This window comes from Dermacentor variabilis, chromosome 8 (genome assembly GCF_050947875.1).
Source record: "Dermacentor variabilis isolate Ectoservices chromosome 8, ASM5094787v1, whole genome shotgun sequence".
NCBI lineage: Eukaryota > Metazoa > Arthropoda > Arachnida > Ixodida > Ixodidae > Dermacentor > Dermacentor variabilis.
In genome coordinates, this window is record NC_134575.1 from 26,882,231 (window position 1) to 26,906,677 (window position 24,447).

The following is a 24,447-nucleotide window of genomic DNA, read 5'->3' on the forward strand; positions in this document are numbered from 1 at the left end:
GCTTTAAACGTAATGCATCCGGTATGATACTGTTTCTTGACACGCGTTCAGGCGATTATAGTATTACAAGTGTGACATATCTAGCTCTCTAACTAGCAGCAAGTCTTCTCACACATTCCATAGGGCTCAAAGGCGAGATGATTAAAATCTAGCGGTACGGCCCAATTTATTCGTTAAAATTTAACAATAGGATATCTAAGTGTACTTATGAAGTATCGGGAGGCGCTACATTAAATAAGGATATTTGTTTTTTTTTTCTATTAGGCGTTTAGGCGTTCGCGTGCTTCCGTTCCCACGGCAACTTGCATTTTGACGTCACCGAAGGGGCGGCCACCATCATCATGGCTGGTTGCGTTATGCAGGCGACGCAGTGATCTTCAGCCTCTTGGTTCTCTATGCTCTGGCGTTAGAGTCGAAGGTGTTGTTTTACCAAGAGTGTTGAATTCGGGCTCAAACCTGGAGCCGACACACCCCGAAAAAGTAAGCTTTCCGGTTTGCCTTTTCCTTAACTATAGGCGCCGTACCACCGGCCGTTGCATACCGTTGCTACCGCGCCGTTTTTTTCCGCGTATCCTGTATCTGCTGACGATCAATCCTCATGTAGCTGTAGCGGTCAGCGACGCCTGCTGACTACTACGCCGCGATTAGTGCCCCGTGACCTCTTTAAAAAGCTCGCGTTTTCGTCACAGAGCGCCGGTAACAGCCGATAACGCTGGACGTGGAGCCGTGAGTGAATTTTCATGCCAGATGTGCATTCTGAGACTCCACAACGTAAACATCGCATCAGGGTCGCTTTCTGTAGGCATTGTTCTTTCTAATCGATACATTCTGCCGTGCATCCTGCATGTCACGTCAAGTTTATCTGCTGGGCGCGGAGCGAAACTGTCAGCTGACTCAGGGGCGCATTGTTGTTATGTCTGCAGTATCGCAGTTAACGACAGTGGCCATTGCTAGAGGCTGTCTAGATTCCTTTCGTGTTTTTTATATGCATATGCCTGTATAGAATTTAGTACTTTCAGCACGCTCGTGCATAGTCGTTTGCAGTTTTGAGCGCTATCACTCCCACTCGTGTTCAAAGGGGTAAAATAAAATAGGCCCGGAAAGCAGCGTACATAGAACGGAGGCTACTTATCCAAGGAGGCTTCTTATCTTGGGGCAATGAAAGCCTCCTGTCAACAGTTTCTCAAGCGAACCGACCACGCCAATCAATTTTCTTTTCTCCGGGGATTTGCGAGCCTCTAGATTTGCGAGCCTCTAGATTTGCGTTTGATAAGTAGCGGGCTATGCCCGAGTGTCAATGCAGAGGATTTTCCGTTTTCTGACTTAGCCGCCATAAGGTATAAGGCACGTGATTTCGGAAATCGGTTAAACGCGGCCGTTTAAACTAGCCGATCTGTTACGAAGCCTTGGGATGAAGCGCAGTTGTCATTCCTCGATGTTTCTCGCGGTCGCAATCCATTCGCTTGTACGCATGTACTCGGCCTTCACACAAGGACTCTACGTATCTCGTTTACTCTGAACCGCCTGGCATCGTCTTTAGGCGTTGGTGAAAACTGCCCGCTGGCGATTATTGTTTGGGGACAACATACACTCGTACAAAAGTCTGCACTTTTGAGGCTTATCTTATCACAACGATAATCGTCATCTGTATTGCCCGCGTTTCCTTTCTTTAACGCTGCGAGCCCGGTACTTCCCAGTCACGAACGGCATACGCGTTATTAGTGTGACACAGCATTCTCGACAGGAAAGTAGCGAGCGCCGAGTTTTCAAGAAAAGCCTGTTTCACATGAAAAGGAAACGCAAGCAAGGCAGATGACGATTATCGTTGGGGGACAAATATACACCCCAAAAGGTGCAACCGTTTTAAGAGTGTACGTCCTCGGGGGTGTAAATTTATAAGAGCGCACTCTTAAGCAAAATTACATCCTTTGAGTACAAGATACGCCCCCAAAAGGTGTAAATGTTTCTCAGTGTATGTTGACCCTAAACACTCTTCAATCTACATTTTTAGACGAAGGTACACCCTTTAGGGTGTATATCTCCCACATAACGATAATCGTCATCTGCCTGCTTGCCTTTCCTTTCTTGAAAACGCCGCGCCCAATACTATCCTGTCGGGAATGCCACGTCATGCTGATAACACGCATGCCGTTCGTTACTGGGAAGTACCGGGCTCGCCACGTTAAAGGAAATGTGGACAAGACAGATGGCGTTTATTGTTGTGTGGCAAGATAGGACCCAAAGGGTGTAATTTTGTTTTTTTAGAGTGTAGAAACAGTTGCATCCTTTGGGGTTTAAATTTGCCACACAATAATCGTCATGTCTTGCCCGACTTTCCTTTTTTTAACGCTGCAAGACCGGTACTTCCAAGTCACCAACGGCATGTGCGTTATCAGCATGACAGATCATTCTTGAGAGGAAAGTAATCGTCATCCATCTTTCCTTGACAGAAAAGATGGATGACGATTATTGTTGTGTGGCAAATATACACCCTAAAGGGCATAAATGTTTCTTAGAATGTTAAACAAATGTGCACCCTTTGGGTCATATTTGTCACACAATAATCATCATCTGTCTTGCTTGTGTTTCCTTTCTTGAAAACGCTATGCTGGCTACATTCCTGTCGAGAATGCTCTGTCATGCTGATGATGTACATGCGGGTTCATGACTTGGAAGTACTGGGCTGGCTGTGTTAAAGAAAGGGTTAAAGAGAGGAAATGCAGACAAGACAAATGATGGTTATTTGTTGTGTGGCAAGATATGATGCAAATGGTGTAATTTTGCCGAAGAGTGCAGGACATCGCCTGTCAGACTTGCATTCTCTTTCTTGAAAACTCCACACTCACTACTTTTATGTCAAGAATGCTATGTCACATTGATAATGCGCATCTCATTTGTGACCCAAAAGTTCCGGGCACACAGCGTTAATAAACGGAAAGGCATGCCAAATAGATGCATATTATTGTTTAGGGCAAGAGAGCCCCAAAGGGTGCAAAGTTGTTATGCAGCACAAGTTGTACTCTTGCAAATAATGATGGACACAGCTGGGCTGTACTGCCACCGATGTACAAGGCACAATATTAATGAAAATAATGAGTGTATGAAAATAGTGCAACTTATGTGACATACGTCAGAAGGTATAAATTTGGTGTGCTTCCACTCTAAAAAAACATTAAAACTCTCTTCAAGGTTTAAGTTTGTCTGCAATAATAATCACTTGTGCGCCATTTTGTTTAATGCTCTGTGTTTGCTACTTTCCTGTCGGGAGGAACACTATGACATGTCAATATATAGATGGCATTCTTGACAGGTAAGTATCACACGATTGGCATTAAAGGGTACATGCACAACATTGAGGATGATTATAGCAAACCGAGGCAGTTCCAGCCAAACGCCATCTCTGATCTCTCGCACAACGACAGACCAAAAGCACATCTTCATTACAACTGTTTCACCCAGACCCTTTGAATGCCAGGTTTTATTCCCAGTGCTCCTCAACCCCTGCCAGGTTTTTCTCGCACATTTACTTAGCAGACATTTCTGACAATGTAGGAGCTGGTTCTCCCTCTTCGGTTTCTTGTTCAAAATTCATTAACCATTTATAAATCTTTGTCAAAAAGTGGGCGGACCTGCTGCTCTCGTTTGCCGTGGCTAACCTGCAATGACAGAGCAGTGAGACATTTCTCCACCTGCAGTCAGAAATTTAACTTTATCAGTTTAGATGACTTCTCCATAGATGGAAAAACAGGTACGCAATGTTCTTTCTTGCACAAATCGCTTATGGCGAGGCACGGAGTGCGCTGAAAACACAGAATGAGTGTACTCAGGAGTGGCAGGTGTTGTGCGGGAATTGGCTTCCAGGTTATCTTGGGAGTAGCAGTGAAAGTGCTGAAGGTTGTACAGTTTTTAAGCATGTGTAGCCACCCACAGAAATTTACAACACACAAGTTTCATGGTGATTGTGAATTTCCGCTGGGTGCTCCCAATTTAATTGATCATTTGTGAGTCTCAAAAGCTACTACCCTCACAACTATTTGAATTCAAAGCCATGTGCTCAGGCATCACAGGAATGTAGCATTTTCGCAAATACTGTGTTCTGCAAAGTTTTCTGTCCCGCTGTACTTTGTTCAGTGCCCTGTTAAAAAAAATTCTATTTGCATATAGTGATCTTGTGCTCAACTATCTTGCAGATGTCCGCACCCCAAGTCCCTTACCCCCACCAGGCCCCATACCCTCCCCCTCAGCCATCATTTCCCCAGATGCCCTATGACCCCCCGCCACCGTACAATCCGCAAGCTGGCAATGACGGATACCCGCAGCCAGGATGGATATCATCGGCCTCGGCACCGCAGCAGCCTCCACCTCAACCACAGCAGCCGCAGGCTACAGTCTTTAACCCAGCTGCTCAGGTAATGCATTACTTACCCAACCTCCCAGCAGGTAGTGATGCAGAGATCAACACAGATTGCAAGAGACAGCCTCAGTCTACAAAACTAGGCTTCATTGATGCGGCTTACTTGGGGCTTTGATATCCTTGTATCTCAAAAACGTTGAGTGAAACTTTACTATTAAGGCCATGAAATGTCAGGCATACTGCGACTCTTGTGATGGTTCTCACTGCACACATGACATGCACTGTGTGACCTTCACCCTTCAGGGTTACGTCAAGCAGGGGTCAACCTATGTGCCCACTGGTCAGCCCGGCATGGTGCCACCAGCAGGGTACTACCCGTCGGGTGGTCAGCCAGGGCTCCCTGGTGGCGGCTACTACAACAGTAGCACACAGCAACCCATGCCTGGAGGCTACTACCCCGGACAACCTGCTCCACCTCCAGGTGGCACTCAGGGATACTATGGTGCAACGGGTTACCCTGGGGCCAACACAGTGTAAGTGACAACTCTCCCATTGGGGGACATTCTGCATAGACCACTTTTACCATGGCCGCCATGTGAGTGTGCAAGGTAAAGCTTCATAACTGGAATCTGGGGGCAGGTTAAGAGAACCCCCAGATGGTCAAAGTTAATCCAGAGCAGTCCGCTATTATGCCTCTAAGTTTCTTTAGAACGTTAACTTGTGAAGTATGGATGTGACATTTCGTATTTATCTTTTCTTTTTCTGCCTCAAATTTACATGCATGCCCTCTCAAACTTAGAAAAAAAGTTCTGGCAAGCATTGTAGCAGCCTAGTTTACTACAATACTTCTTTCTATGCATCAGCTTTTTTGTACACCGAAGGTGAATACGCCATGTCGTTGTGGAATACTGGCTTCTCTGTTTCTGCGAACTGTAGCTGCCATATGAGAGCAGCCCTCTTCCTATTGTTACTCTTATGAACATCATCATCATACCTGGCCTTATTGCTGCTACACATAAACAACTTTTGCTCGGCGTCGTGTCGCGATAACGCCAATGGGGCCAAGTCCGGCATTTTAAAACTAACTTAATATATCACATTAGTACAAGTGTGATCTTTTTAGGTGCCTGAGGTGAGTTGGCTGAATTTCTGAAACTCCTTTAACCTCCAACAATCAATGAATTGGACAATACAATTTCTCAGGCAATAAGTTTTTTTTTTTTTGCAGGAGAATGCGAACATCCGAAGTTGTACAGTATTTGCTTCTCTTCAAATATCAGGGATAACAACACCTAATCAAGTCTGCTGGGAGAAAGACAGATGCAAGACAATGCAATGCATCTCTGTTCATTTGTCATTTGTAAATCAGCAAAGAATGTTGATGCTATGTAACATAGAGTGCAGACTTCTGTCAAGCTGCACTGTTGTGGCACTTTGTATGTGCCCTGGCAGCATGTGACATGATGCCAAATAAATACTGAATGAGTTAATGAATGAATGAGCTACATATTAGACTGAGAAGGCTTGGGAGTGAGAATCAATGGCAAATATCTTGGCAACTTTTGGTTTGCAGATGACATTGGCCTGTTCAGCAACACTGGGGATAAACTGCAACAAATGATTGAATACCTTAACTGAGAAAGTGTAAGAGTGGGTTTGAAGATTAATCTGCAGACGACAAAGGTTCATTAGCCTAGCAAGGGAACAAGAATTCATGATCGCCAGTCAGCCTCTAGAGTCTGTGCAGGAGTATGTTTAACTAGGTCAATTAGTCACAGGGAACCCTGATCATGAGAAAGGAACTTACATAAGAAAAAAAAATGGGTTGGAGTGCATACGGCAGCCATTACCAAATCCTGAATGGGAGCTTACTACTGTTGTTGAAAAGTCTGTAATCATTGCATTCTACCGATGATAACATATGGGGCAGAAATTTGGAGGTTAACGAAGCAGCTCCAGAACAGGTTAAGGACTACGTAAAGAGTGATGGAATTAAAAATGTTAGGTGTAATGTTAACAGACAGGAAGAGAGCAGTGGGGATCAGAGAGCAGTGGGGATCAGAGAGCGGTGTGAATCATTGAGCAAACGGTGAACGCCGATATTCTACTTGACATTAGAAAAAAATGGGAGCTGAGCATGGCCATTTAATACATAGGGCAGATAACCGGTGGACCATTAGAGTTACAGAAAGGGTGCCAAGGGAAGGGAAAGCGCAGTCAAGGATGGCAGAGAATTAGGTGAGGTGATAAAAATAAGAAATTTGCAGGCACAAAGCGAATAATTGCAGATCACTGGGAGAGGCCTTCGTCCTCAGCGGGCATTTGATGACAATGAAATTAATGAATGCTGTCCCCAATGATCCTCCTGCAAGGTAACTGCGGTTGTTCAGCAAGGAACAGTGAGTAGCTAACTTCCGCCTAATAATTTTCAGTCAACCAGTTAGGCAGCTAATGAGTTTTTCTTGGCAAAGCAAATTACCATGTGGACAATCCCGCTATGTTTGCATCCTTTTATAAGGATATACAGTGGTGTAGTGCAGTCGACTTCCGTTAATTCGGCCCTGATGGGACCGGCGCAACTGATTGAATTATCTGGCCGGTCGAATTAAACAAGATGCAGAAAAAACTCCAATACACGCTGCTGATGCATTTGTTAGCATTTGCCCGTGTCCAACACGCTCCATTATCAAGCGCGCGCACTTTTCTATGTGTCCAAAGTAGAAAACTAATGTAAAAATGATAATAAAGCTCCTAAACAGAGAAGAAAGGTAACGTGCGCCTGATTTTTTAGCAAAAAAAAAATCGACAGGGTTTTAACACGTGTTGTATAATAGCAGCCCGTTTTCCAAGGTCAGCTTCGCCGCGGTACACTCGTGTTTTGAGGTAAAGCATACGAACGTCGCGAAGGAAGTTTTGGTTTCGTATTCTATTGCACCGCACAGGCGATTTCCCACAAAACTTTCTTGAAAAAAAAAAAGGTTTGCGTTAGAATCGCATAAATACCGTAATTGTACATTGCGAGCTACAGTTGCTTAAAAATTTTCTTAAGGCAGGCCGAAGAGGTGTTTTCGACGGGAGATGCGTGTCAACACGTTTGCTGTCCCCTAAGCGCCGTCGAGACACACCGCCCATATGAGTCGGGCACATGATGACTGGTCAAGTTCAAATTATCCGGCAAAGGCCAATTTTGGAATCAAAATAATGAAAGTTTGGCCCCATATAAATGCATGGGCTCCGGCTGGGACCTTCGGTCATGATTTAACTAGCTGGAGACAAAATGAACAGAACTGCATTACCGATTGCACCTTCAATTAACTGTGTGGTTCCCACCCGTGCTCTTGGGACAAAGGAAGGACAGCACAGTAGTGCAAACAATCACAAGGGCATTTATTGCACCTTTCATAGATCAATGCCTGCTAGCCGAGTCGCTATCCACGAAACATGCCTATGGGCGCGCGACAAATCGCGGAAGTCCGACTCACCGCGACCGGATAGCGAGCGAATATGTTCGCCCCATGCTGGATCCCAACGCCTGGTCGTTCGCGCGTACGGTCACGCGAACGGTGGCGCGTTCGAAGGAGCCCTCGCGAGATGGTCTCGCAGAAGCACGGATCGTCCGCGCCACTTTCCGAACCGGAACCAAAGAGGGAGCGCCTTCTCCTTGCCGCGCCGAAGTAGCCCCGCCGGTAGGCGGCGTTAGCAGCGCAACACACGCGCCATCTCTCGTACTGCGCTTCAACCAGACAGACTGCCGCGGGCATCACGCAGGCCACGCGGCGAAGCCGGATTGCAGGAGACGGGAGCTATGCGGGAAAACAACACATCAGGGGACGCGTGAGAGTCGCGCATCCCCACAGAACATAGCGCTCTGTGTGTACTTGATCATGTGCTGTTCCTTCCTGGGCTTCGTTAATGTCAGTTGTGATGGTGTGCCAGGTATAATCACTTATTTTCAATTTCAGCTAAATTCATTTATTATGTATAGTACTAGTACATTTAGGTCTGAGGTACAGAAGGAGGTCTCGAAAGTCGGACTGTAAGGCCGAGACCTCCTGTTAATACTTACAAGCAGAAAAAAAATAAATTGTCCAGTTCTATATCGTGTGACATACATCTTTTTTTACAAAGTTAACTCTTTGCAAACTTCCTATTGCACTTGTTTACAGATGAGAAAAATATTCGGTATTTGATACACTAGGATCATTTCTCTTGTGCATTCGATTAGGGAGCTTCGTTATTCTGACATGCCTAGATATTTTATTGTTTTTTAAACCTTCCTCATAATGTATCGGTAGGATTCTGTTGCAAGTGGCAGCTGTCTGAGCGGCATGTACCTTATAAGCTGCACCAACGCAACTCTGCCTCTTTTGAACAGTGTCGTCCGCGAGCAGACCCAGGAGACGAGTCGCATGGACGACCTGGCGAAGTGCTGCCTCGGCACGTGCTGCCTGACGTGGTTCTGCTGTTGGCTGACGGACTAATCTGCAACGGAGCCCCCGACCGACTCGACTCTCGGTCAACCAAGTCCACTGCAGCAAACGTGCCATCCATGCATGCCATCACCACCATTTTTTAATGGCTGCTGTCTCTAAATGCGCCCACATCCACCGCCCAGTTTTTTCGTTCAGAGTCAACTGCTATAAATTCCTCTCCATCACAGCATGTATTAGCCATAAGCTCCTGCTGTGCTTACCGAAGAGCTGCTTGGTTGTATTATACTATCCATGAGCGGTTTTCCATGTTCTACTCTAGGTAGGCACTAATAACTTGTATAAGTACACAACAGAGCTTGTTTATATATTTTGTTACAATATCTCTACGTATACACTTTTAGACTTTCCCCCAGAAAGTTGGGATTTACTTAGAGATCTTGGGTCCCATGCATTGCCGGGTGGTGAAGAAGTGTTCGTTTAACTCTTCAATAGTCATTGAATTCAGTATTAATATTTCTCTAAAAAAAGAAAAAGGGCAGTCCTCTGTAAACACATTCTGTATCGTCAGCATGCTGGCACGAGTGAACTTGTATGCCGGGTTCATTTGCAACCTGCAAAGGATTGCGGCTGGCCATTTGGTTTTGCAGAAATAAGTGCCCATTAGCCTGGAAAAATGGTGATAGGGCTTCATTTCTGTTCTTATGTCGTGCTTTGTGTATAGAAGTATTCCTATTTGCGAAGACTAATATATACATACATATATATATAAAAATCTTGCTTTTTGCGAGTTGGTCTCGACTTCGTGTCGTCATTTTGGCAATGAAATTATTATTCCTTACAGCACCTGGGGCTCGACGGTGGCTTACTCAGTTTTTGTTGATGTTTGTAAGATTCTACAGTCTATGTGATACAAACCTCTATACAGAAAAAAAAAATTCCCATTCCACCACGCATGCATTACAGGTGTCCAGTAATAATGTCCCCTCTTGTAGACCATTCCCATTTCTTGCCTGTGACACGCTGCTAGCAAGTGCGTTAAAAAAAGCACTTAAGTAGGTATATTATACTATACACACACTGTTGGTGTAGATTGTGTTTAAGATGACAGAGTGCATGTTTTGTCTACCATGTCTTTCGAGGCATGGTGTAGACTGGAATGGTGGACTGTTGAATCTCCAGAGACAGCGATACAGGAAAGTTTCCGTGCAGCACTAGATGCAGGGCCAATGATGCTCCAACGTAATCCTTTTAGAGGCCAACAATGCCTATATAGGGCTATCATTGTCCATTAAAATGCCAATATGACCCATGTTGCACCAATACTGGTCCAGCTCTGTGCTGCTTAGGTTTGTATTGGATTGTTGACAGTTCGTGTTGTCACTGCGTTGGAAAGTTTAATGTTTATTACCTCATTGAGGGTTGTTTACAGTTGTTTCTCTGTTGTCCCTTGTCAGAACTATTAAGCATAGTTAAATTTGTCACAAAAAAGGAAAAGGGAAGGCAGTGTGTGATCATTGTTGCTGTTGTCTTCAAGGATTGGAGTTTAAACGCATTCTGCCAGTTTTGCTACCGAACGGTACCTTCTCTCTCGGCTCACAACTATAGACCTATTAACTTAATAAAACATGCAGCATGTTTGCAAGACGCACAGATGATTGTAAGTGTTGCCTAAATGCCTGCTCAATTTAATTGAATGCAAAAAAAAAAAATGCCTTGAGAGGGGCAAGTAGATGCTTCACAATTAAATCCGCGGCAATATGCCCACGAAAACACACATTAAGTTATTACAGAAAGACTTAGCAATCCAGGAAATGCATGCACGAGTATTTCTAGGGAGTACTTGGAATTGTGCAAAATTGTGCACCACGTAAAGCACAAACTCTTGCTTCTGCACCAAAACTGCACACAATAAAAATTGGACAAGTGGCATTTACGCAACACAATTGTAGGCGTGATGCTATCTGATAAGGCAAAAGGATTCTGTGTTCATCGTATGCCACAGGGAACAATAAACATGTTTGTTGCATGCTCAGAAAAGGCTCATCATTTTATGGTACCCGTTTGAAGTATGACAAACGCTCCAAAGTAGCACTCAAACACTGAAAAGATGGCAACATTTCTTTTCCCATCTGCATGCTCGAACACTCAAAGGATAGCAACATTTTTTTCCCATCTGCATGCTGTTCAGATCACAAAGGTTGCGTTCTGATCAGAGATATGCAATCATGCAAAGGGCACAAGCATTCTGTAAACCTTATATTCATAAAACAGCAAAAGCATTTTTGTCTTTTCGAAATTATAGCAGGCTGGACTAATTATAAACGTCCATGTACACCTTAAATATCGAACTTGGCAGTAGAATGTGGTAGCTTTTGTGGTGGATTTGTCTACGTAGTCTGCAGCACACACAAAAAACGTCGCATACCCCACTGCAGCTACAGCCCGATACAGCCTACCGAATTTTTTTTAAGGTTCTCCATTAGTTGGTCTCAAAACTTTCAAAACAATTGCGCAAATTTCAGAGTTGATAATTATACGATTGGTAACTGACACTCGCCGTGTGTAATTTTTATATCACAATCATCGAATGGTACAAACTAGAAGCACAGGGATACTAATTATTCGTACATAATGTATCTGCGACAAAAAGCTTTACGAACGTTGAATTCGGGATTCATTGAAAAGCCATACAGGCAGTGCATGCAGACACTCCCACCATTTACCCCTAGTTTTTAATACAAAAACTGGTGTCAACAATGAGCACGGTAAAGAATTTGTTGTTCCTGCGCAAACCAAAGAAAATTGCTAGTTCTTGAAACCATACTGCCTCACTTTTTCTTTTTCACTGCAAGTTGTCTTGCAAAAATGAAAACCTTAGCCGAGTTTAATGATCGTCCATTTCTTTAATACATTTCTTTTTCTCGCATAGAAAATATGACAACCAGTTCCACTGGAGGACGATGTTTGGTTCTACCATTCATACTGCTGCAATTCCTTTAAACATGTCGGCTCTGGCAAGCGCACCAAGACAGACAATTTTTACCTGGACCTAAGCAAATGCACATCAACCAGACTAAACATATTGCAGTCCCACATTTTTTTGTCCACATTAGAACTTTTGCTTTACAGAACACGCCAAGTTCCAATTCATTGTGGCACAAAAGTATTTCTCGCGTTATTCACGGCTCGGTAACAAATTCACATGAAGTGAAAATTACCACGAGCACACTATGTATATCCATTTACCCTGAACATGTCAAGAACGTGCAGGTTCTATGCATTCGCAAATATTCAAGAGTTGGGTTCTGCACCAACGCTACAAAACTTTCCACCAAGCTTACCTGCACAGTGGTTGGAAATTGAAGAGCTCCAAAAGAGGATGGTCCCTAGCATCCTATATATTGTGCCAGATGCAAGTATTTAAACATTGTCGATTTCTTTCGCATCTCTGTATGGCACTCCGTCAAGTTTCACGTGGAACATTAATGGGCCTCTAAAGGCTTGTCAAGAAAGGCCTTCTAGGAACAAAGGCCTTCAAGAAGGCCTTTGTTCCACAATTACATAAGTGACATTAATTTGCAAGAATCAGAGCCTCCGGTCTGTGCTGTACATTACTGTGTGCAAGGTGCAATTTCTGCATGCTGTTCTGGTTTTCCATTCTTCTTCCTCTAAATTTGCAAACATTTTTGCAAATAGCATTGAAAAAGTCTGAGAGAGAGGCCTTGATTAGTTCTTGAACAATGAAGCAAAATGAACTTTTTTCCTTGGAACATCCGGGTCAAATTAAGTCTATTACACTGCACTATTCAAGATGCATTTCCAAGACCAGTTTGTTTTGCATCTTTGGACAGTCCGTCCGAAGTTTTGCTCGCACATCTTTACTGGGGACTCTAAATAGTCTTTCAAATGGTTTCCATGGTTAGCAAGTGAAAATAAAACATTGAATGAAACATTTGGGTCAATGCACGAAGTCACTGTGATGAGCTTTGCACATTACAAATATGGCAACCCTTATTTGGGTTGTTTTATGCCTTCAGACCATGTTCTTCAGTGAAACAATATGAACACTATAGTAGGCCTTCAAGGGTTTCAGATAGGCCATTGTTGCATTGTTTATTGCAAAGTGAAATGAGAAATATTTGGGTCACAGCACGAGGTCCCTTTTGTCTAGTGCTGGATAGGAAGAGCCCAATATTTTAAGTCTTTCAATAGCATTGACTTAATTTTTGCTGAAGCACCTTTAAAGTAATGAGCCATTGACAAACCTTTAAGTTGATGGATTGTCAAGGTCTTAAAGAAGCAAGGCCTTTGTTCCACAGCCCATGGTGCTTGAAATACACAGTGAAATATTCGTTTTCTGGAAACATGCGTCAAACTAGAAAAAGACAGGCACAGCAGTTTTGCTTTTTTTTCACGAACGGAAAAAAGTTCTTTTTTTTATTTTTCCACCTCTTTCATTCACATGGGGGGAGGACTTTTAAAGTCCAAAGACTCCAAAGCGGGGACGGGAAACACTTGGTTCCTCCGTCCCCCCTATTGAAATATATTTACACAGTGCCCCGAGGCGAGATCTGCAAAAACCTTGTGTTCCCTTGACAACCCCTGGTGAACCACGGCCCCTCGGATATTTTTTTTTTTAAGACCCCAGGCAACACCCCACCTCTCTCAAAACACCCGTGTATATATTTTTCTTTTTTTTTTGGCTCGGTTGACAACCCCCTCCGAAAATCACCCTTTCCCACCTACACCTTTATTATTTTTTGTTGTTTTGTGCTCCAATAATAACAGCGTTCGACCACCTCTTTCCTTGCCTGTTCAAACCTTCTAAGTGCTGAAGCAGTAGGCGATGAGCTCGGCAGGAGAGTCTGGCTTCCAAATAGTTGTCGGAAGCCTATAGACCAAGTGTGCGTACACCTCACTGAAATCGCAGCCACAGTTGCATGGCAGTAACCCAAATTTTGTCTATTCATTTTTTTACTACCCCGACAATTTTCTTTTTAACAGCTGTTTTATGTACATTTGTTCGTTGATGCTCGGGAGTTTTCAAAGAGCACGAATCCGAATATGTTGACGAAATTTCATTGATGACAAATACAATTTTGTTCTTTTCTTTGTTGCACTACTGTGCCCACAAATTTGCATTTAAAAAATTGTGCACTGCCAATGTAATTCTGAGAACTCGGATTTATTGCACCAGACTTCACGAAACCATCGCCCCCTTGCGACAGCACTAGAAGCCACCAAAACAAAAAGACAAGTCGTCGGAGCACTGTCTAAAATTTTGCTTTTCCTAGTAAAAAAGAGTAAATTTTGTACATCCCGCTTATGCTTGAATTTTTTTTTAATTGCATCGATTCGGAGCATCAAATACGACTACACAGCAAGCACACTGGCAACCAGCCGCGTAGTAAAACGAAGCTCTCTTCGCTCCCTTCTCGTCGCCTTGCAATTCGATGCATTAGCATCGAAAACACAACTTGCAGCAATAAGCAGACAATGGAATACAAATTCATAGCCTGGGTTTACGTAGTGACAAACGCAACCACCGACTTATCGCAATGCAAGGTGCATTGCAATTGAACGAATTTCGACTGAAATAGATATCCGACGCCAGGAGGGAATCATGGAAAAAAAGAAACTAAAAAAAAAAACGTTTCGGGTATGAAAGAAACGAGACGGCACACGTGGCAAGACAGAAAACCGAAGTCCAGTGCATGGGCACGGCGACCTTTGGCTGCGCTGGCAAAAAAAAAAAAGAAACAGCAAAGAAAGGAAAAGAAGGTACAACTTCTCCAATGACTTCATCCCTCCGTATCCACCGCTACTCCTCCTCAAGTAGTGTAGCCAACAAACCGAGCGTCTAACATTGAAAAAAAAAAAAGTGCAATAGTTCGAAATGAACTGAAATCGTTTAAGCTTCCATAATGAAGATCGGACACTTGAAAAACCGCTTCACCCAGCTTTTTTTTTTCCCCCCTTTTTGTCCAGTGACATCTCCAAGAACTGGTCTTTCCCATACCGAGTAATACTAAGCTGTATCACTTGCAGACGCTTGCTGAAGGCACTAATAAGACTATGGCAGCTCAGAACGGTGCGCCAAGAATTACCCAGCATTCCAAACAGACCTGCATCCGTTTGAGGGAAACGGACGCCACCCAGAAAAAGAAAACGTCAACAATGACATCGGCGGTCGCACGAGAGAAAAAGAAGTTACGAAAACATAAATGCAGCAACCAACCACTTTCCTCGAACCTCTACCGCCAGCACAGTCAGAGATGGCCACGGCAGCAATCAAATTGGTTTCTTATTTATATTTATTTATATATATATATATATAACGCACGTGCATAATAGATATATATGTACATTGTCACGCACATATTTACACGCTTTCTCTTTTCAAACCAGCACCGGACTTCGCCCTCCCCGACGAGCCGGGTGCAGCGAAGGAAAATTGCGTCTCATTTAGAAAATCAAAAAGGCCTCGGCAGCTGCATGCAAGGCTTTCAAGAAATAAACGCAGGCTTTGTCGCTACCGCGAGCTCAAGCCAATGGTAGAGCACTTATTCGCACACCGGTCAGAAATTTGTTTGCGGCAGAAGCCACGTCTGCGTTGGAAGAAAAAAAAAAATGCTCCGAGATGATCAAGGCAAGGAGAAGGCCGATTGAGGCTACGCAGTTACTGGCTTTATTTATCTTTTTTTTGGCCTTTCCGCAAGCAAGACTAGTCTTTTGAAAAACTGAGTGTGTGAAAAAGCACTGGGAAAAAAAAAAAGAAATTTTGACAACGTGCCAACAACCATTACTCCTTGGGGTGATCCTCGGCTTGTGCAACGGCATAACATGCCGTGAAAGCAGTTCGGTGCATACTTTGACTCCTTGGCGAGTGGATGATGGTACGGCAATTTTTTTTTCCAGGAAAACATAATGAGAGGGAGCGATTCGACGTGCTGGTCAACGACGGCCAGATTTCCGCACGCCACGAGCGAGTGAGGCGGCAATGAAGAGAAAACGCGCGGCTTGCTCGGGCCTGCCCAGCAAGAGAGATACACCATTTGCTTCTGCATCACGTGAATGTGTAGAAAGAAAGAAAATAGAAAAAAAGGGGGGAGGGTCAAATAATGCGTTTTTTTTTATGTATGTACAACATGTGCTGTGGATGAGCAACACTGACACTCAAGATGATTGGGAGAAAAGGATGACGGGACACGTTGACATGAAATAAGCGAGTCATTTGTGTTCGCAGTTCTAAAAAAATATTGAAGCTTATCGTACAAGATGAAGGCTGAAAGACAGAAACGTAGAAAGAGAAACGTACAGGGGGCTACAACAGCGAAGGAAGATGGAGACGTTAACAGAAGCACCGGAAGAATCTCAACATTGCTGTGCATCAAAAATAATGTTCTTTTTTGTTGTTCTTTCAGATGCCAGTCGGTTTCCTTTTTTTAATTGCGATTTTTCCGAATGTACTGCACGAAAAGCGAGACCCACAATTGAGTGCTGCTTTTGCGCAATGCACGGGTGCGGCTCGACTAGACAAATCGCACCGACACTTGCCGTTGCCATGTTTTTTTTTTTTTTTTTGGTACCACTGCGTACGTCACGTGACGTCTACGAGGAGCTGGAAAAAGAAAAAAAGAGAATTACGCGGCAGGTTGCCAGCTGACCACACAACGTTGGTTCTATTTAATTCCTTCGCCCCAGTTTTTCCACCGCAAATTTGTACGTTGTCCTCGTCACCTTGCTTCTTTCACATACTAGATCATCGTGCGACCGACCCAGTTGGCACGTCGCAAACAAACGTGGTGCCAGTATAACGCTCACACGAGGTCCCGTGGCATGCCTACAGACGATCGCATACATCCACAGTACGCTATTCCCAGTCCACTCGAAGTCCGTCCCACAGAGGCTCTAAAACGGGGGTTGATGTGGCAATGTGGCTGACGCAACAGGTCACTCACTCACTCCCTCTTTTCCCCCAGGATGTTTCATGATGAGCAAAGAAGAAGAAGACCAAGAGAGGTAGCGAACATAAAAAATAAATATAAAACAACAAACAGATGCCGGAGAAGGAGAGAAAAAGAAAGTAAAAAAAAAAAATATATGAAACGGAGACTTGAACACTACTACGGCACGACGAAAACGCTGGCAGGCTTTTTGTGTGTTTGTGTGTCCCCCGGCGAAGTGGGCGTCGTGGATGGCTCGCCGAGTCCGAAAATGCGGCACAACAACATATGGTCCTCTTCTTCCGACGAAAAAAAAAAAATATCTAGCAGAGCACCTCGTTTTCGTTTCATCGCACGCATTCTCCCCTTGCACAGGCAGTGACGATGGTGCCAAAAGCGACAACCGAGCAACACACAAGAAAATATAAAAATTGCAAACAAAAAAAAAAAAATGAAATAATGGGTTGTCGGGTGAAAGTATGCGCTCGGATTCGCCAAGGGCGGGAATGCGCGAGGAACGAAACGAAGTAACAATGCATTAAAAAAAAGAAACAGAAAAAACCAGGGTCCGAGGGGGTCATGTGGTGCGTGCTCAGGTGGGGCCCCAAGCGGAGGAAACAACGGAAACGATGACGGAGCGGGCGGGTCGCGGCAGTAGGGGAGCAGAGACACAGGCTGCTGGAGTTGGAAAGAGTCCGGGGGGCCGAGGCTGCACGACGGGCGCCGAAGAAGGCCCCACTCAGTTCAGATCTCTGTCTTCTAAGTACCTATACTCAAACGTGAAACCTTCCTTGCGCCTCTGACTCCACTTCTCGTAATCGAAGTAGATGTACGTCCCCTGCGGAGTGAAGAAAAGGAAAGGACGCGGCTGTAACAATGGGGGAGAGTAAATGTTGCTTCTCTAATGTGGCCTGCCATGTGGTTTTTCTTACACATTTGTCTAATGTTTAACTGAGCAGGCACAATCAAAGCGAAATGTTCTTCCGCCATTAGGGAGAACACCCACAGTAGTGAAGAAAAAGATACAATATTTTGCATTTTGAGTCTCCCGAGTTAAACAACTCCGAAAGTTGATGCTACACTATGCCAGACTGCTTAGCCTAGGCCAAAAGGCTCTTGAAACACTCACTCCCACGTTACGTTACTCGCACCACAATCCCATTGTGCACACACATGGCGTATTCCAAGAACGTACCGTACTTATTCAAATAAAGGCCGACCTTTCCTTTTTTTTACTAATATGTTATCCAAATTGAAGTATCAACCTATATTCGTGACCCAAGAATCTCGCCTTATATTAGCGGCAAAAGAATCTTGACCTGCATTCAAGAACAAAGAACCTCAACCTTCAACTACATTCGTGAATACAGGTAGCAAAAATACCGTGCTGACAAGAGTTCTTCCGTCATGCCCGCCGTAAAGCCAGTCTGGAGATTATCCAGGCTGGCTTAAGATATCCCGCATATCCAAATCACTCGACGGCACCGAGCACAACATGTCTGAACATGCCGAGGACACCTGCAAAGCATGCGACCATGACCTCTCTGTCAATTTCGACGAGGACAATGCTTGTGGCGTCAACTAGCGTGATCTAGTAGCCGAGCTTACGGTAAATAAAGGTGTGCCATGTTCAAAGTTTTTCTTTGTCTAAAAAAAGGCCTACGTTGACCTATATTCAACATATTTTTTCTTTCTCTCCAGGCTAGTTTTTCAGCACGCTGGGGTCGAGTTACATAGGAGTAAATACGGTATTGCAAGGAAACCGTACATGTAAACAAGTATGAGAAAATACTTGCACACGGCTGGGAGAAATTTTGAATGAAAACTGGAGAGGCTAGCCGAGTGAAAGGCTAGGCATGGCATGCTATTGCAAGTTTAATATACAGTCACCGACCGATAAATCGGACACCGATAATCCGGCCATGCTTGGTAATTCGGACAGCTTCGCGGCGTTGCCAATGGCCCCATAGACTCGGGTGCCCCCGCAGTCCGCATGAGCGTGACTCCGTAACGGAAGAGCCTGAACTGCAACCCGCCACAACGAGCTTAACTGCGGACATCATTGATGACCTGCTAGGCCGCGGTGTGCCGATTTGTGCCACCGGTTACATATGAAGACATTGCAGACGTCGACAGCGCAGTGCCGTCATGAACGACAACGAAACAATGGAGCACGTTCTCCCACCATCAAACAGCAACTCTAACTTGGATGATGATGATGTGCCATGTTCTCTGCAGCCTTCACATGCGGATCTGACTCGAACATTTGCAGTCCTTGCATCGGCATACAGAGACAACACAAAACTGGCAGAAATACGGGTGGACTTGGTTGCCACATAAGCGGAAGTGCATGCAGCAATGAACCAACCACTTCTCCCTTGCACAAGGGCCTTAACACGTAAATGAAATGATCCTTTTTTGGATACATTCGTATTTTTTTCCCCCAGACATTCGATAGCTTGGACTTATTTACGTTTCCTGTAAAGTCCAAATTATCGGTCGTCGACTGTATCACATGTCAAAAACAGGAGGGTTGCAGATTGAGCTCGACTACCCAGGGCAGTTCAACCTGCACCGAAAGCTCAGCACACGAGCGTCTTTGCGTTCGGTCGCCACGGGACCAAAGCAGCGGCAACTGGCAATCCAACCCCCGACCTTACTCTCAGCAGAGTAGCAGAGGCACTTGCCTGTTCGTACTCGTCCGTGATGGTCTTGGGCTCCTCGTGCCTTTGGAACCACATCATGTACTTGGTGTGGAACCTCCAGGACTGCTTTTTTAAGGCCTTGGCTGCCAGGTACTGTGCCTTGGATCCCTGCCCCCGAAGAGATGTCACACAAGGTGGCCTCAGAGACTGGTGCACGAGCAACATTAGACAGCTTTAGAATAGCGCTTGTTTGTCGCCTCACGAACGCTAAAGGCAGGCAGCTCTGCGGAACGTCACGGTGCGCGTCCCTTCGAGACCTTTTGTTTAAACGTACGGCAACGCAAACACAAGGAAGACGTTGAAAGACAGAGTGCCGTCTGGTGCCTCGCACCAAACACATCGAAGCCAAGGCAGTCCATTGGCAACCACTGTCACTTCTGTGCCGGCACGTCTCACTAAACCTATGGACGCCGAAATCACTGAACGATCTTAAAAAAAAAAAAAAAAACATGGATGCGCTATGCATTCGTAACTAAAATTTCAGGTGAGCTTAGAGGAGTAGATGCTCATTTTGACAGTTAATGGTGATCAGCAATGGCTATTCAATTAAATTATGGGGCTTTACGTGCCAAAACAACGATAGCGAGAGCACAACCATCGCAAAAATTCATGCTGAAGGGGGGCCCGTGGGTGCCGCCATCTTCCACAATGTTACTTCTCAGCGTACATGAACATTACGTACTTTAAGCTTGCCATGTAACGCACATTTGTGCAGTGTACGTAAACCGCAGAAACCCAGTAATGCATGCAGCATGCATAGAGAGGACAATGCTATTCCTTTATGTATGTAATGCATTTACGTTTGGTTGCAAATGCTATTCTAAAACACTATTTAACACATCAATTGCTGCTCGGCCGCTCACCTCCATGTAGTAGAATACAAAAAAGAGCGTCTCGGTGGACAGCTTCTGGAAGAACTCCACCGTGTCGCAATGAGGCAAGCTCTGTGGGTAGTAACTGGGCACCTGCGTTGGGTTCCGCGGAAGGTAAGGCCTGCACGGAACAAAGACGTGGCGAAAGCACATTGAAGCGAGGCCCTGGAAACACTGCTTCATATCCCATTTTAACAGACACTCAATTTTTCAGACCCATTTTCTTCCGAAAAAAGGAAAAACAAACAAGAATGACTAGGAGCGTGTGGATAGCAACTTTTTGAGACTGAATCAAATAGAATTGAATACATCTAGAATAATGAGCAGCCGTTTCCATCATTAATAATAAAAAAAAAAATTTCGCATCCTAGTACATTCACAATGTTAAAGAAGCGTCTGTCATTGCAGTGCGCGTTATGAATCTCCTAGAGGCAGGTATGGACTATTAAGAACATACAAGCAGTTTAGCTGGAATCGTTTGATTCTCTGAATGACGCACAGCACGCTTCACTACATACCGTATGTACTCAATAAAAACCCGTCCTCGATTGTAACGCACACGATTGTAACTCATTTGACGTGACCTAAAATGGTCCTCTACAGTACCGTGCACCTCATTGTTTCATACAGAAATACTACATTCCCTCATTTGGGAAGTCAAACATTTACTCCCAATGCGCTAAAGTTGCGATAAACAAAAAAAAAGTTTAAGTTTCACCCACAAGGCATAGCACCGATTGCGATAGCAAACTAGGAGACAGCTCTACGAAGTAAGGATAGCAGTTTAATCAACCGTAGACACTTATAAACGTTCGCTTACTAAATAAATTAACAAGCATGGCGTCACGTGCGCACAAGAACATGAACACATCTCACTCAATGACCACAGAAACTCGCTATCAAAACGCTGGAGGGAGGAAGTGCGGCAGCAGGAGCGAGCGAATTGACCTTCGCACTGCCTCTCACTTCAACGCGAACGAAGCGACGAGAACAGTGCGCGGTGCGCGTAGATGCACAGACTCTGTTCCCATCGCAGGTCGCGCTCAAGATAGGGGCCGCGCCATACGCAGCAGTCGCCAGCGTAGAACGCCCCTTCTGTTTGCGCCAGTCCCGCATGCAAGCTTTGGCAACTCCGAACGCTCGTGATGCAGCCCGATTTCCGTCCGTCTCCGCACACGTGACCACTTTCCTTTTAATTGTGGCATCGTCATGAACTCAGCATGTCTTTGCAGTCGGCACTTCCATGCTGATAGAGCAAATGCAGAAAACAGGAAGATGGTTGGTGCACTAACCTAAGCACACGTACTGCAGCACACGGAGCAAGCTACGCAGACTAGGCTCGAAGCACGTATGAGGTGGCCATATTGAAGTGCTGATGACAATATGGTAAAGTATATTTAGGGTTGTACTCAACTCTAATGTGCATGCAATTTTGTAGCTATTTTATTGCAAAAAAAAAAAGTGGACGTTAGATCCTAGTAAACATGGGAACCTTTCAAGCTTTATGCCTATACAATGGCTATCAGGATGAGATTTAATACTTTTGGTCATGTGTTCAATCGCACACAATTTAGGTTTTTAGGTTTTAAAAATATGTGCTAGAGATACCCGTACTTTCGAATATTGATTACTCAGTTTGAAGACCGAATAGAATTAAACAATGTTTGATTTGATACTCAGAATTTTTAAAATATTGGCACACCCATAATCACAAAAATTGTGCTTATTAAAGTTGGGTAAATACCGTGGGGATGCAAGACTCTCACGCGTCCCCTGATAGGTTGTTTTCCCGCACAGCTCCTGTCTCCTGTAATCCGGCTTCGCAGCGTGGCCTGGTGCTTGAGGAAATCGGTGTGGTTGAAGCGCATTGCAAGAGATGGAGCGAGTGTGGCTCTGCTAACACCACCTAACGGCGGGGTTACTTGGGTGCGGAAAGGAGAAGGCTCTTCCTCTTTGGCTCGGGATCGGCAAGCGGCGCAGACGTTCCGCACGGGCGCCGATCCATGCTTCTGCGAGACTGTCTCATGAAGCCTACCCCGGAATGGACAGACACAATCGTTCGAACGCGCCACCGTTTGCGTGACTGTACACGTCAACGACCAGGAGTTGGTGTCCAGCATGGAGCAAACATACTCGCTCGTTATCCGGTTGCGGTGAGTCGGACTTCCGCGATTTGTCGTGCGCCCATCGGCATGTTTTTTGGATAGCAACTCGGCTAGCAGGCACTGATCTATGAAAGGTGAAATAAATGCCCTTGTGATTGTTTGCACTGCTGCGTTGTCGTTCCTTTGACCCAAGAGCACGGGTGAGAACCCCACAATACTATGGAGGAAGAAAATAAACCAGCATTATGTACGTCACAAAGTCGGCCTTCGCAAGTAAACTCTCTGTGAAGCCACACCTTTTTGCCTTTTTTTCTTTCAAAAAGTAAGCCGCAGACGTGATCCTGCACTCGGCAGACTTGCAGAGTGCAGGACGGCAGGGTGTTTGGTTCGTGGTATATTTGAATTGTCAAGCAATTGTTCGGGTGCTTAGCAAACCACGTTGTGCACATCTTTTGCTATTGTGCAACTTTGGTTGTTAATTGCAACCTATCTTTTTATTGTCCTACATTACAACATGCAAGTGAGACATCTGCAAATCGCTGTCTCAACCGTGGTCTGTGGCTGCGCAGCCATGGATGACACCAATATCTTCAGCTGGCCGTTATTGCGCACTTTAAAACAATCTGAAAAGTGACACCGTATTCCGTTGGTTGAATGGAAGTGCTTGAAACACGTTTGGCTGGTCCTAGCTGTGCTACTGCATCAGGTCGACAGCGCTCGGAACTACTCCGACTCTCTCCAACTCTCTCATCAGACAGGCTCCGAGATCTTGTCGAGCTCCGATCACACGGCATTCGCCATTTCAGTTTGTTTAGCACCTGCAATCTGGCTGCTCCCGACCAGCCGAAGGTACCGTAAAGCTTACTGCAATGTGATCACGTGTTGGGACGGCTTTTCTTGGCTCCAACTTCGCGACTTCCCTCCCTAGCTGTTCCCTTCCTCCAGGGTGAAGACAGATGTAGCAGACAGCAAGCCAGCAGCAGAGCCACTGACCTGAGGCGCTCAGAGTCCGACGGGTGGGGCATGTGCATGGAGGCGGCCTCCAGCAGCCGCAGCTGGTAGAAGCACTCCTTGGACAAAGGGGCGGGGCCTAAGGGGGCCACGCCTCTTAGGGGTGGGATGTGCGCCTCCGTCGTTGCCGCTGATTGCTGCTGCTGTTGCTGCTGCGGCCGCGGCACCTCCTTGCTGCTCACCACGGACTCGAACATACCTGCAAGTCACTTGTGCTCAGCAATGGAACACTCCGGTGGGCGGATGTACTAAGTACAAGGTTTCTAGTGAACCTGTGGTATTAGCCAGGAAGCATGCAAAGTGAAATGCAGAGTGAAGCTTCGATACAATGAATGCGGATATACTTAAATAAAGCTGACTCTGTCGGGCATGCTGTACATCATTAACGGTATCCTACCGTTAACAGAAAGAGGAAATGCAAGATTGGAGACAATGCCGGCCACAGTGAATACACTAAAACCTCACTGATAATGATCTCGTTTAGTATGGTTTCCCGGCGTTGATGTCCACGATCGAGACAAAAAATGATGACAGTTATGCTTCTTTTTTAACCGGTTCGTACGTTCCTGGAAAACGAAATTTTTCGATACCGATGTTCAGTACATCACCAAAATGCAATCGTATGAGTGTAAAATCGTTTTCCAGCAGCTAGATCCCATGCAAACTAGAAAAGGCCGCGCCACGAAGAACAGCAGCTGCCCACCACAGCAACTTCCCTGCAGTACTCAACCACTGATCCCAGAAGAGAAAGCCAAAGTGCAAAGATTAAATTATCTTTCTGCCTTTTCAGATCATGGACATGTATTTTTCATTTATTTAACTAAAATGAGCAATAATTGTAATTGCTGAGAAGCTTCTTGCAGTCATGAAATCAGCTAATAGCTGTTGTGGGCTCTGCTGCTTGCGATGACGCTGTATGACGACATCGCAAACGAGAGAGCAAGTGATTTTATCGCTGGTTCTGAGACGAGATTGTAAATTTCGTGCTGCATGCAGTGCAAATAATACAGTAACAACCCCA

General features: G+C 45.1%; 2 protein-coding genes across 6 annotated transcripts in view; one reads left to right on the forward strand and one right to left on the reverse strand.

Annotated features, from left to right (window-relative positions):
- The first annotated feature begins 309 nt into the window (after nt 1–309).
- Nucleotides 310–14,547, forward strand: LOC142589896 (uncharacterized). The gene is made up of 4 exons (XM_075701564.1): nt 310–480; nt 4,191–4,409; nt 4,658–4,887; nt 8,730–14,547. The coding sequence occupies exons 2-4, from the start codon at nt 4,191–4,193 to the stop codon at nt 8,833–8,835; spliced, it is 555 nt and encodes a 184-aa protein (XP_075557679.1). The 5' UTR covers nt 310–480; the 3' UTR covers nt 8,836–14,547.
- The window catches only part of Not3 (CCR4-associated factor Not3), a 61,064-nt gene continuing 46,981 nt past the window's right edge, over nt 10,365–24,447 (reverse strand). For all 5 annotated transcript variants that reach the window (XM_075701558.1, XM_075701557.1, XM_075701561.1 and 2 more), the window contains 4 exons: nt 23,409–23,625; nt 20,302–20,431; nt 19,421–19,546; nt 10,365–17,571 (listed from right to left, as the gene is read on the reverse strand). In XM_075701558.1, the coding sequence (XP_075557673.1) occupies nt 17,473–17,571; nt 19,421–19,546; nt 20,302–20,431; nt 23,409–23,625 (572 nt within the window). In that variant the 3' untranslated portion in view covers nt 10,365–17,472. The remainder of the gene's footprint in view (nt 17,572–19,420; nt 19,547–20,301; nt 20,432–23,408; nt 23,626–24,447) is intronic.